At 45.7% G+C, this 14,427-nt stretch overlaps 1 protein-coding gene across 4 annotated transcripts in view; it reads right to left on the minus strand.

Annotated features, from left to right (window-relative positions):
* The window catches only part of FLI1 (Fli-1 proto-oncogene, ETS transcription factor), a 79,276-nt gene that overhangs the window by 22,399 nt on the left and 42,450 nt on the right, over positions 1-14,427 (minus strand). For all 4 annotated transcript variants that reach the window (XM_057425979.1, XM_057425978.1, XM_057425981.1 and 1 more), the window contains 3 exons: positions 12,190-12,401; positions 5,159-5,313; positions 1,544-1,747 (listed from right to left, as the gene is read on the minus strand). In XM_057425979.1, the coding sequence (XP_057281962.1) occupies positions 1,544-1,747; positions 5,159-5,313; positions 12,190-12,401 (571 nt within the window). The remainder of the gene's footprint in view (positions 1-1,543; positions 1,748-5,158; positions 5,314-12,189; positions 12,402-14,427) is intronic.

Genomic DNA, 14,427 nt, shown 5'->3' on the forward strand with positions numbered 1-14,427 from the left:
CCTTTTCAAGCTCAGCCTGGTTCTTTGATTCAAAACCCATACAACTCCTCCTTCATATCTTTCTATCAATTCTCAAGTCTTATCAATAAGACAATTCGAGTGTCTCACTTGAGTATTTATCTTGTGGGAATTGAACAACTTTTCCGGTTACAAAGCATCTGATTTGCCCAGCCCAAGTCAGCAGGTTTGGCCAAAGCAGCGCTGGCTTTAAGAACTACCTTGCCATTTCCCATAGAAGTGTGTAATTCTGTATGCAAACCCTAGTTAAAAGGTTGTATCTGCAATCATCTCAAAGTGTTCTGTGAGCCCTTTGCTGATGAAACAGGATGAAATGGGCAAATCATTTTGGAGGGGAAACGATTTCTTGGTGAAGTTGCAAGGGACAGAAACTGTTCACATCCAACAATTGGGTTATTTGTTGTGAATCATTTCCTTGGCTCGACTCCTCCAGAAAAATAAAGGTGGGGCTTCCAGAGGCACCCATCTGTGATCTAACTCCTGTCCCACTGTCATCTGCAAAACTCCCACTGATTTTAGCAGAGGCAGTGCTGAAGAGCTTTGAAGAAACACCCTACATAAATGCTGCCTCGCTGCTTTATTGCACTGGCCAGATGGAGACATCTTCAGCTGCTTTTACATCACAATTTGATTGCTCAGTGGAGAAAATAGACTTTTTCCTTTCCCTCCCTGCCCTCCTACCTTCCTTTATGGCTGTTTCTCCTGATTTTTCAGTCCTCAAGTAATTATACTCCTACAAAAGCTGCTTCACTTCAAAAAATGTTGGAGGATGAGGAATTTAGCTCTAATTCTCTGGCCTCATCATAACACCCTAGCACACCTTAATGAAGAAAGGAAATGCTTTTACCTCCATTTTGTAGATGAAGTGAAGACAGCTCACAGCTTCTTTCATAGGGGCTTAATACAGCATACTCTAGCATGGGGCAGAGAGTAGCAACAAGGAGGTTCAGCAGAACTTGTTCTTTGAGTACTAGGCTGTTTGCACAACGTCTGCTTCAGCACGCTTACATTTAGGGAATCACTCCTGTCTTTTTTCCTCTTTTCCATAGATTTGGGCCTCCAGGAACACAGAAAATCCCCAGCTCCAGCCAGTTGTGGGTCCTATTTTGAAGCAATGTTTACCAGGAGCCCTAGGGGAATGTGTACAGCCTTCAAAATGCAAAGCTATGGGAAAATTTGCCCCTGACCCATCAGTTAATATTTGGTTTAATCTCCAGAGCAAATCTATGTATTTTTATCATACAGCTACAGATGGTTTATTGCCTGTAAGGCCATCTAATCTTCTCAAGAGTCCTGCTCAGTTCTTCACCTCCTTGATAGCACCAGTAACTCCATCTAAGTTAAAATTAACTTTCCAACCCACTTTTTATTCCTCCTTTCCTTGTTTGCTCTCTCTGCTTGCCTTTCTCTGCTCTTTCTTCCTCGCTCTTCCTGCGATTTATCCTGCAGGAAGACCTCTAGGAGTTTATTACTCAGCTTCTCAGCGTGTCGTGCTAGGGCTGGGCTATGTCAAGGCAGTACTTACTTTCCCTGAGGTAACTGAGGTGAGACAACAGAACTTCTGTGTTGTAGAGGGAGGTGGTTCGGAGGAAGTCGTCCTTGTTCATTTTGCAGAGCTCCTTGCCGTCCATATTCTGGAAGATGGTGGTGTCAATCTCCATTAATCCGTATTCCTTTATAGCCCATTCCAGCCACTGGCGCACGTGGTCCTGGGTCCATAGGGTGGGATCTGGCAGGAAAGTACAAAGGGTAGTAATGCTATATGCAAGCCTTAGCACTCACTGTAGCCCAGTCAAGGCATTAACCGTTGTTTCCACAACCAAATGTATTTAATTTACAGATTCCAATGCATTTTGCCAAGATGAACAAGTACTGTGCTATAACAAGACTCAAGGCACACAGGCTAATCACATTGACCCTCTGGGCAAGTTCTTTTGATTGACTTCCACCTGCCTGAGTCTTATGCCTAAGCTTGGGAACAACATAAGTGACATTTCACTGTGGCTTTTCTCACTCTGGAATAAAGCTTCCAAAAGCAGACTCATCCCTGTGAAAGGGTATGTCACCGTGTTGGTTCTGCAATGCTATAGAATGACATCAGTGCTGTGTTAAGTCACACCATCCTTCACAAGCACATTACAAAGTCCCGACAGATGGCATTTTAAAGTCTGAGGATGGTGGTATTTATGGTCAGCAAAGGGACTCTGAAAAAGGAAGAATATTATTGCTTAAACAGAACAGCTTGCCATGTATCTCTGAGTCACAAATGTTCACCCCGTTGACAAGAATAGAGTCCTACCTCCGCTAGCCCTGGAAAACCTATTGGAGGGCAATGTGGATTTTATACTGCCTCATGCATCATTATCAACTGTCAGCAAAGCTCCAGCTGTGGAATCTTTATTACTGGCGGTGACGTACAAGAGAGATTGAACCCGGCTGGAGTTTCAGACCCCATGGTGATGGTTTGCTGCATCAGTGGTTAAAAAAAGAACTCACCCTTTGCGTTTTGCAAAGAGCATCGAATCAGAAAGTCCCAGCAAGAATTTGTGCCACGATATCCTTTTACAGAGTCATTTTCAGAGCGTATCTGCACTTTCAGACGTTTCCTGTGCTGCTGCTCCCCATCTCAAAACCTAAGCTGCCAATTCATGTTCTACTGCAACTGGAGAAGATTGCAAAGCCACGCTTCAACTTTGGAGATGTATCTGTCCATCATAGCTGACACATTCCTCTCACATAAACCTCCAACACCTCAGGTCCCAAGGCAGTTGCGAAAACAGAGCAGAAACACGTAGCTGGGAGGCTGTGCTCTGGGGAGGGACAAGAAATGCCTCTGCCACACATTTTATAGCGTATAAAACAGTTCCTTCGCTCAGGGCTGTAGAGTGCATGTGTTTGGGCTGCAGGGATCCCTAGACACAAAAGGTCAAGTAGTGGCTATACCTGGTGCATTCCTGGGCACCTGAGTTCTGGCATAACAGCCTGAAATGGAGAAGCAAGACTAAGGAATATTGAAATTAGAACCCTGACTTTTCCTCAGTGAACTTCTGGCAAACCTGGCCTGCTTAATGCTGCCTTCTAACCGTGGCAGTTATAACCCCACACCTTTGCTTTGGGAAAGAAAGATGGATTTCCTTCATGTTTTGGCAATAGCTAATTTGAATTCTGCTTTCGAAGCACTGGCACAAGGCTGCAAATTTTACAATGCAAGTATTCAAGGGAGGATTCTTTTTTTATTTTTGTAATTGAAAGAGTTATTTGTCTTCAGTTTCGAAAAGAAAAAAAAACCAACCAAGTTTTGGATGGCAAAATGAATCTGTGGTCTCTCTTTAAACAAACGCTTTTGAGCTTCAGCTATTTGTTCAGCCTATTTATCACTGCAAAAGGCACTGAATGGTCTCTGAAAAGCTGCCTTCTTGAAACATGGCTTAGAGTTCATTATTATTACTATTGCAAGCCTAATGTGACATTATTCTTGCCTATCTTCACCCTAATGCGCTATAAATCTTTGCTCTGGATTATATTAAAATTTCCCAATGCCTTTCTTGAATGAATTTGGCCTCATATCCTGCAGCCAGAGATCTGGGATCATGCTCGTTATTGTCTTCCAAAGTCTGGTAAGTCACTGCTATTTCACAAGTATCTGAAGGTTTTGATTTGTAGATGCTCATGGGGGGAGAAAAGGTCCTTTTTTTGCTTTCCTTCAAGGAAAAAGATTTTAAACCCTCCCTTCCACTGAGGGCACTAAAAGGAATTTCTCCTGTTTCAACAACTGTGCTAAACTTTATCCCACCCTTGGTCTTTTCAAATATGCATAAATAGCATGCTGAAGAGCAGGATATAAGTTCCCTCTTGAATGTCTTTAATAACATAATGACTAGTTGGCATCAGCTAACACCTTTCTAGGCAATGTAAATGCTGAGAACACATCTCATATGTCACCAGCTTGGTTAGCCAGTCCCTCTAGGCAGATCCTAACAACAACTTAAATGCTACTTTGAGATTTGCTGTCAATCTTTTATTGCCTTCTCTTCACTACATTCAGTTCAAGCTTTTCCTTTTCATCCTAAATGGCAACCAAATGCTTGGGAATTGTCATCTGTTCATGGTCAAGCCACGATCAGAAAACGGAGCTAAATTCCACGAGTACATTTCTTTCTGCCAACATCTGTTTGAATCAGCTACAATCCTTGGTGAAACCCTCACAACACTGGCTGAGAAAAGCTGCACCCCTTGAAAGCAGTGGATGTTCCGGTAGAGCTTGGCTCATAGCATCTCCCTTGCTGGCAAGTTCCTGGGTTAGCCTGAATCTATCTATGGTGTTTATAACCTTTGCAGGGCAAAGACTTCCTCTAGTTCCAGTTCCACCAGTTGTCTGCCACAGCAGCTCTCATCCTCGACTATCCAAATGTATCAAATGCATCCTGCCAATTGAAGAGAGCAGATGTGGATATTACATACAGAGCGCTGCGCAGGAATGTTTCTGTGGAACACGTTTTGGAAGGATAATGCAGTTCCTGCTAAATACGTTTTTTCTGGTTTTCTACTTCTAACAAGAAAAGAAAACAAAATAGCTCCTTTTGAATCAATGTGACACGAAAGTGCATCTGGATCCTGCAGAGCACCATGGGAGTTAGAATTTGAGTCTACTTCATGCTTATTCTTGCCTCTTTGATCACACTACACATGTCCCGGGAAGCAGATTCTCCTCTAACACATGACGGGAGTTGGATTTGGTTCCACACACCAAAACAACACTTCAGTCCAGAAAAAAAAAAATGGAAGAAGAAGCAGCAGTAATCATCCATTTCTTATGCAGAGCATATACTGGGACACAGGAAATTCCCAGTCCCTGGCACTGTTGAAGGCCAGGTTGGATGGGGCTTGGAGCAAGCTGCTCTAGTGTGAGGTGTCCCTGCCTGTGGCAGGGGGCTGGGACTGGATGAGCTTAAAGGTCCCTTCCAAACCAAACCAGGCTGGGATTCTGTGATTCCCACTAGCCAGAAACTTCCTTACTTTTTTACATGGTTTGTAAGAAAGAGCCTTCCTCAGAGAGTGGATAAACAAGCCTTATCTCTTCAGCTGGATATTGAAGTCATCGCAAGGAAATATGACACAAAGACTTTGATGCTGGTGGTACCTGCTGGGACAATGACTCTCCTCTCGTTGGTGGTCATGTTGGGAGGAGGCCCATTCTTCTCGTCCATGTAGGTGCTGTAACTCATGGGGCTGGACTCTGTCCCTCCTCCGACGAGCTTGCTGCATTTGTTCACACTACAGTCTACGGGGGACTCCCTGAAATGTGAAAGGAAACAGATGACTCATCATTATTATGCCCCTTTCATCATAACAGAAGGAGGTTTGGGTTATGGAAATGGCAGGTCTATCAGTTACATTCCTCACTCCCTCTCTATCCTTTATCACTCAGCTTCATTTTAGCAACCGTTTAGGTATAGCCTGATGCTCCTAGGAGCCCTTGTTGGACCTTAATGCTTTTGCATTGTGTTAAAAACAGCCCCGCACACCTTCTTTCTGTGGAGTCTATCAAGTGACAGAAAGGCTGTACTGCCCACTTCACAACCCATGTGCAGAGCTAACCATAAATAAAGATACCCCTTCCCTTCCTTTGGTTAACAAAGAACACAAAACACCCACACCAAAATGACAGGGTAGTCACAGGAGAATACAACCATATTAGCATGGTAACTCAAGAGTCACACTTATACAGGGCTGCATCTTGTCTGTTCTGAGCACTGAAACAGTCCCAGGCTTGTCTGCTACTTGGATAGGAAATCCACACAGCTTAGGTGCCTTAGGCATGAGTCAGGGACTTCAGACCACAGAAACAGTGTACAAAAAAGGCTCTGGCCCCAGTTTTACTTCTGAGGTGATGGAGTGATGAGGAGGGAACATTTAACAACTCAGGTGGCACTGTGCTAAGAGCTGGACTACACACAGCCCCTTGGCAAGCAGGAGGCTTTCTCTGTCCTGCTCTGGGAGAATTATGAGCCTCCGAACCACAGATAGGGAGCACAGATTTTGTTTTTCTCCAGCTGCAGTACTAAGTCAGGCTTTTAGCTCTAGGGTCACTTGAAAGACCAGTCTACAGCCTGCCACATGCACACAGCGTGTTAAGAAGGTACCAGGGAAGAGCAGCGTTATTGCAAGGGTGCATTAGCGTGCAAGGCTGAGGCTAAGTGAGCCCAGAGCCCAGATCCAGTGCAGTTTAGTCCACCTCTTTAATGGCACAGCCACCCTTCTTCTCTGGCAGCAGCAAAGTGGCTTGGGAGGAAAGCATTTGCTGAAGGGTAAGAACTACGACAGCGCACCAGATCCCACCCTCTGAGTTCAGCTGGCAAAGCCTCCACGTTTGGACACTAAACAAATTTGTTTCTTAATCTGAACTGGGGGGGGGTGAGAGGGAGAAATTACTGAGATTCAGTTATCATGGCTGGGAGATAAATGCTCCACCGAGATATTCTGAGGCAGATGGTAATTTTTTCCTCATGTCTTACTGAGGGAATGTTGCTTGAAAATGGAAATAAGATGTATAACTTACACATGTTCGAATTTAAGGTTTTACTATTTCGCCTACTGTTTTTCCAGGCAGGGAACCAAAATCCGCCTTCAGAGAGGCAAACTGCTGAAGTTTTAATGTCCCCGTGGCAGCCAGAGGAGAGTCTGAGCAACTGCAGGGACACCGGGGTTTTCACAGGGAATGTGATCATTTCTAACTCCCTGCTCAAATACTTTGTGTCAGGTGTTAAATGCTGCCTGTACTGGCAGAGAAAAAGCCCTGGAGCAGCACAAAGGTTCTTATTCTTTCCTGAGGTACAGCCTGTCCTGAGAAGACTTGGTGAAACGGCACGAGCATCCATGCTTTGAGGTGTCAGCCTGCTGGGCTTAGTGCTCAGTGTGCCCAGGAGGTGACCAACCTCCTCGCCTGGCCTGCCTGGAGACCAGCTGTGACGTTAAATGGTGTGGGCAGGCCTCAGCACACACACACAGCCCTGCATATGGATTCCCACCTACCTTTGGGATGAAGTGGTCCCTCCTTCAGACACAACAGTAAGCACTTGGCAATGACCTGCTGTCCCTCTTTTGGGGGAGTTGCTCTCACCACCCTGCTCTATAATTACATTCCCCTGGAAAATAACCCCCACAGTTGAAATCTGCAATATTTACCCCCCTCCACCCTGCAGTCCTGCATTCAGCTCTGAGACCTGTTGGAGCAAGTCCAGAGGAGGCCATGGAGATGCTGCGAGGGCTGGAGCAGCTCTGCTCTGGAGCCAGGCTGAGAGAGCTGGGCTGGGTGAGCCTGGAGAAGAGAAGGCTCCTGAAGGGGAGACCTGAGAGCAGCTCCAGTGCCTGAAGGGGCTGCAGGAAACCTGGAGAGGGGCTTGGGACAAGGGCCTGTAGGGACAGGCCAAGGGGAATGGCTTTAACCTGCCAGAGGGGAGACTGAGATGAGCTCTTAGGCAGAAGCTCTTCCCTGTGAGGGTGCTGAGGCGCTGGCACAGGGTGCCCAGAGAAGCTGTGGCTGCCCCATCCCTGGCAGTGTTCAAGGCCAGGTTGAGCTTAAGATCCCTTCCAACCCAAACCATTCCATGATTCTATGATATAATGATCATACCAAACTATAGGATATGTCCGGACCCTCAGACAATGACATCTTCTGAAAAGCTTACCCGCCTATCATGGTTTCCAGTGGCATGAAATGACACAATATGCAAAGCCCGCAGGGATCTTGGTTGTCTCTGCTCTCTCTGCATGTGACTGATAGAGAAGAGTCACAGAAATAACACCAACACTGTAAGATATCTCCTCAGTGGTTTTGTGATGGTTTTTCACCCTGCAGACTCTTGGCTTGGCAGTTAGGACCCTGCCAGTCCTCTGCCTTGCCCTGTATGTCTCAGCAGCCAAAATCAGACAAACAAGTATCAGAGTCAGATCTGAAATGAAGTTTTAGGGACTGAGGGGCCCTTAGCAAACCCTGATGTAACACTGTGGCAAGAGAAGCCACTCTGTTAAGCATACAGGACATTAAATGTGCTCCAGGTACCAGATTAATCCTGGACTTTTCACAGGGACTTCAGGTTTTCAAGTGGCTGCACATGCTGGACCTGCTCAGAGCAGAAAACATTGCAGAGCTACTAAGATAAATGTATATAAGCTGCTTTCACAAGATCTCTTGAATACATTCACTGTGGCAGTGACAGAGTCCAAGGAATATGAAGCAGGACTCATTCCTACTGTCCTTCCAAAGACTCCGTACCAGCAGTTCCAGTAGCAGTCTCTAGGGATGTCAAGAGCTTGGTGTTTTGCAAAAGTTTATGCTAGGCTGGCCAAAATGGACAAGCAGCTAGCCTGGCACTGACTAATAAATCCTGTGTAAAGCTGCAGCCTTCTTCCAGATACCTGGAAAGAAAACACTTAACTATCCTAGGCAGGGCCTCTGTCTAGGAATCACCTTTAGCTTTCATTCAAAAGAGCAGAAGAAGGGATTACAGTGATTTCTGAACCAGACTAAGCTGCCATCAGTGGGCTATTTCTCCTGCTGCTCTCTATCTCTTTCTTCCTATCCTTTCATCCCTCCTGCCTTTCCATCTTATATTTATCTTAAAGCTCCCACTTGCTGGTCTAAGTCCCCATTTGGTCACCTCTGCTTTAACCTTTACCCTTGAAATTCCATTTTAATGTTGGGGGTTTGTTCGGTGAAGGAAGGAACAGACATACTGTGATTCTGCCTGCAGTGCCCTCTTACAGGGCACGGAACAGAGCTACCAGGGCAGAACCACAGCTCCTCGAAACTTGCATTTAGGCACGCTTTAACCTGCCTCTCATCCCACTCTCATGGGGAGGTTCACTCTGAAAAACACCAAGTCTGCAGAAGGAAGGGACAGCTGTGACAAGGATGGGAAAAGACACACAGGTCAAGTCAAGCTGCACGAGGAAAGCCCAGAGGCTCAGTCACATCTAAAGGAATCATGGTTATCGCATGCAGGTAAATGCAAACAGGCGGCTGGGGACTGGGAGAACCCAGCGGATCCCACTAGAGGGCTCACACGCTGCTTAAAGGGGATTTTTATTCTAGACATCGTAGATGGTCCCTTTGTTCTGTTTTGAGCACGTTATTGGGGCATAAAAATAGTTCTGACATCCTTGAACCTGAGATTTATTTGAATGTGCTGAAGCAAGAGAATGTCTCCAAAGCGTGTGCAAACTTTAATCAGGGTTTTTCTAAATATTCACTGGAATTTAAAATGGGAAAGATTGTTTTGTTTTAAAAAACAGGAATTATTGTGTTTCTATCACAAAAGCATCTAGAGGGCCCAAGAGAAATCCAGGCCTAGTCTGTTGGGAACTGCACAATGCAGGAGACAGATCTTTCCCTGAATATGCTATAAAATAACCCAGCAAAGAATAAGGATTGCACACCATGCTTCCAGTTCCCAAATGGATGCACAGAGAGATGGATGGTAGCCGAATATCTTGGAGTAAACCCATGGAAAAGCTGGACTTCTACTTTTAGTCTGCTATGAATGCAAAACCATTTCCCTTTCCCAAAGCCTAAGGGGGTGAAAGAAGCATGAGGACTCTAAGTTTTCCATGTTGGATTTTAACTGCCTTGTGTTTGGATCACTCTGAAACACAAAAGCAGCATTGGGTTTTGTTCTGAGCAAGCAGCTGTCTCTAAAGGCAACAGCAGATTTTGAGGCCACACACTGCATCTACTGCTGAATCTTGTAATAATACACAAGTCTCATCTTCTGCCCTAAAACACAGACCCCTGCCACTGCCTGAACATCCCCTGTACACAGCCAGTATGCAGTTATCTGGGATATTCATTCCAATTTGGGAGAAAACCAGGAACACCTGACATGGGGTAGAAAGTTGGTGAGGGTTTCCATGTTGTTTAGCCTGCAAAACAGGCTTGGAGAGGTTCTTCGAAGACTCCTTCTCCCACTGTTCTGAGGACCAAACCAACTCATCACACTATTACCTCCTGGCAGTCAGACCTGCTTCTGGCTGCTAAGAGAATCTGGACACTGTCCCTTGCTTCCTTCACTGCCAGGTTTCCTACAGCTTTATCACTCCCTAGAGTACATAAACCACTCTTTCAACAAGCAGAAAATGCTTCAAATACAGGTGAAACGTAGAATAAAGGCTGCTCCCTCTAATGAGGCAGCTGGAACCCGCTAAGAGAGCGTGCTTGAAAAACAAGAGAGAGAAGGAGAGGCACAGAAAGAGGGAGGGGGAAGAGGTTTTGTTATTCACTCTGCACTTTGAGTTCGTTTGTATTGAGGTTGGTGTTTGCCTCTCAGATGGTTTTGCCAGGCAGCTGATGGGCGGAGGGACAAGCAACCAGAGTGGTCCAATCCCTAACAATGAACTGTGATGGACATGCAGGGAAAGGGCAAAGTTTTAGCCATGAAGAGGAGAGGATGGATAAGTCAGATGAACATTCTCATTTCTTGGGGGGATTGGAGCTCTTGTGCTAAAATGGTGTCAAAGGCAAGAATGGAAGCTATTTTGGTGCTTGGTTCTGACATTCAAAACAGTCTTTTCTCCTTTTCTAACAGGTTGAGAAGTTGTTACCCCTCTTTTAGAGAGACTGAGGACACTTGGTTTCTGCCTAAGAATCTTGCAGTCTTGAGCAAGCCCAGGAAGAAGGATTTCCTTTCTGAAAACTTCCTTTTCTTTCTAAATGCACTTCTGAAGGGCCTTTCTCCAAGGGCATCAGAGCGCTTCCAGTTGTTAATGGGGCAGTTGGTCAAAGTGGTATTATTGCCCTTTCTTTCTGAGCAGATGAGGAAATCATAACACAAAGATCACAACAAAAAGACTGTGTTATCCAGGGATGGTGTTTTTCTGGAAAGAACTGATTTTCCCATGTTTCAGCCCCAATTCTAAGCTAGGAAACACTAGTGCAACAATCCATGTAGTTCTTATGAAGTAATCCTAAGGTACAACCAGGGCAAGATCAAATTCAGACTGCAAATGATCACCACCAAAGACCAACTGTCACAAAGATCTTTATCGGATAGTAAAATCAGCATCTACTGTATACTTACTAGGAAGAAAAACATGCTGCTATTTGAAGTCTTTAACACCAGCATCTCGCTATAGAACCCTGAAAGTGCAAGGCTGCTTTCTGTTTCAAACTCTGCACTTTGCTGGCTTCTCAGAAACCAGGAAAATAGGCTGTTGCAGAAGCCCTAAGCTAACCCTTACTCAGAAAAGCCCTCAATTGTTCAACTGTCCTTGTACAAACGTTAGAGGTACAAAGGTGACTTTGAAGTTAAAATCAAATTTAAAAGTAAAAGGAACTCCAAAGCTAATGCTAAAAAAGAAATTTCTGCACCTAGAATTTTGTCCAAGAAGGTGACATTCATTTCCAAGGCTTTGGACTTGTAAAAATGTCCTTAGAAGAGAGAATCTGAGCTGTGACAATAAAATGTTATCAAGTCTTCAAATTTATCGTTGAACAGCAAAATGATCCATCTCCCTCAGCACTCAGTACAAATGATGGGGGGCAGACCTACATCTTTGCCTGTAGATGATACATCATAACTGGCATCCCCTTGATGCTCAAATCTACTCCTGAGCTCTGTTTCACCAGTGGCCACACATATTCACATCAACGCCATGGGTATGTGCCTTTTGTTTTGTTACACCTCATAGGCTGCCATGAAGGACCTCAGTCTCCACTTTTTCCCCTTCTCCACCACATAGCTCTCCAGTTTCCCATGGCTGCTTCTGCCCTGGTGGAGCACAAATCTAGTTGGAGATGCAATAAGGAGTGCCCTTCCACTAGCTTCACTCTGGAGCACTGCTATAAACACCATCTATTACCGCATGACTCCATCCTCAGGAGCTCCTTGAACCATGGCACATTTGTGGGATGCTGAACTAAGTGATGAAATGTGTGATTTACAGCAGTGTCTGCAGCATGAACTCTGTCCTGTCCCAGTCTGTGCAGCGTTCATGGAAACTGGCAGGGCTGCATGATGCAGAACTGCAAGAGCAAGATCTGCAGGCCATTAGTGACATTCCCAGGGATACGGTCCTACACAAAGAGTGGAGCGTTGATGTGCAGGACAAGAGCACGAATGGACGATACCAGCTTTGCTTTTACGTAAGGGTGAGCAGATGCGGAAAGCTCCTTACCTCGATCCATTCATGTGGTCATATTCCCTTTTTACATTGACCCGGACGGGCTGATTAATCCACTCCTGCTGGGGAGGCAGAGGGTTGATTTTGTGCGGCTGGCCATAGTCAGGGTTCCCTGAGGCTGTCATGTCTGCCTTGGGGAGGTGAGTGGCAGCGCCGTACGTGGAGTCAAAGAGGGACTGGTCGTCGCTCACCACCGACAGAGCCTCCTGAGGAGAAAGAAGAACCGAGTGCTCAGAGCCATGACTAAACCAGTAACTCCACTCTTAGTCTCTCTTTGAGCTGGTGAGCACCTGCAAGGGCCCCACAGCTGCCCAGCGCTGTCTGAAATTGCCATCTGCCAGGATTACGCATTGAATCAGATCCTTTGGGGTCCATTAACCCCTATGCAAAACCAGTGGGCTGCTTTGAGAGCTGCAGTGCTGCTCTGGGAGGGGCAGGAGTTAACTTCTGCAAAGAGGAAAGGTGGCTGCTTGGTGGTGCACCATTCTCATTGCTTGTTGTAAGCAGCTTCATAGTTACCTGCCCACCTGCCCACACTTGCTGGTCCAAAACCAACCAGAGATATGTGCATCATGGAACCGTTCTGGAGTGTCACTTGAAGGTCTATACGTCTGCTTTCAGAGGGTTCTGTGTGGTGTTTATGTTTTGAGGTTACTAGTGAAGGAGAAGCAGTCAGCACAGGTCAGATATGGGTGTTAGTGGTGGGGCAAAGAATGCATTACTTGACACTTTTTGTTTGTTTTGTGGGAAGTGTAGGACTGGTGAGTTACCAAACTGCGCATTTCTAGAAATGCTTAAAAACAGGAAATTGTTCTCCTTTCTGGTTTTGCTTTTTTCCCCCTGCAGAAATTCCAAATGTTAACAAAAAGTTTTGACTATCAATTTCCTCGTGTTGATGTGCTTGGGTTTTGTAAATGGAGCATGCCAGGCTCATAAAGGCTTTGGCACAGGCCTGCCTTATTCAAAGTGCATCTGACAAGGTCTGCATGTTCTTTATGGAGCTGAGTTAACCGCACATAACACAGCTGCCATTATGGCTGGCAAGCCAGAAACTGAACGAGGAACCTCCCAAACTAAAAGCACACACGATTTTAATGTGAGTTAATGGAGCAGACCTCCAAAACAAAGGAAGCAACAGACTCACCTCTTCTGCAGACTGAACATTCAAAAGACCCTTAACACTGATGTGGGTGAGGTGGTAGGTTACCCGGGAGCATCCAGACCCTGTCTTTGCTTTGAAAGCTGGTGTGCTGCTAAACCCTCAGTGCTCAAAGCTCACAAGACACGGCCCAAATCACGAGCTTTTAGAAACAATAAATGATTGCAAATTCTTTCATAACCAGCGAGGGAAACAGAAAATCTTACAGCTTAGAACAGTGCAGCTGCTGGAATCCTCCGATTACACGAGAATCTAAGTGCGAATCAGATATTACCCGGCTCATGATATCATCACAGAAAATGTCAATAGCTGGAGTCTCTACTGGGTAAACATGAGAATCCCTCTCAGCTTGAAATTAACCCACTTCGAAAGAGTCAGGTCAGTGCTCGGCATTCAGAAACATCAGCACTTTTCCAGCCCTGATCTCAGATCACGTAACCAAACCAAATAAGCCTCGAATGTAAGTGGCCTGACTAATGTTGAATTCGGAGGAGCCCTATGACATCTGTGCCCATCCTGCTGAAGTTTGCTGTAAAACCTCTCACACTGATGAGCAGAGATGGACACAGCCTTTACACAACAAAAAGGAGAGCTTCTACCCTACTGCCTGATGTGGTGGGTTACAAGGAGTGCAGACCATGTTCAACCTCTCCAGCAGCTTCTTCTGCTATAATGAGAGTGAGCAAAGCAGTAGAAGGTGCTGGAAGAAGAATTTCCATGTGGTGTGAGCCTGTATGATCACAGCCTCGTGTCAGAAACTCCTTAAAGAGGCTGAGATTATCTCCAGGCTACAAATTTGGCCTGTGTAGAAAGGAACAAGAGCACAAGATCTTCTGGTGATGGCTCTGCCTTTCCGTAAGAGGTAAGCCTCGCTGCTTCTCTGGCTGACTGAAGCCAGGATGTCAGGCAGGGGTTCCTAAATGACACATCTTCTGTACATCCCGCTTCCTCTCAGTACAAAAAAGGTGGGGTTCCCCACACTATGGCAGTAGGCGGTAGGTGAACCCCAAATACCCACGGTGCTGGACTGAGTTACGACTCTAGACCCAGTCTCAGCTATGCGTCTTTCTGGT

The sequence above is a fragment of the Pezoporus wallicus genome, unplaced genomic scaffold (assembly GCF_028554395.1).
Source record: "Pezoporus wallicus isolate ANWC-B61680 ecotype Strahan unplaced genomic scaffold, APGP_CSIRO_Pwel_v1 contig_8797, whole genome shotgun sequence".
In the NCBI taxonomy this organism is placed as follows: Eukaryota; Metazoa; Chordata; class Aves; order Psittaciformes; family Psittacidae; genus Pezoporus; species Pezoporus wallicus.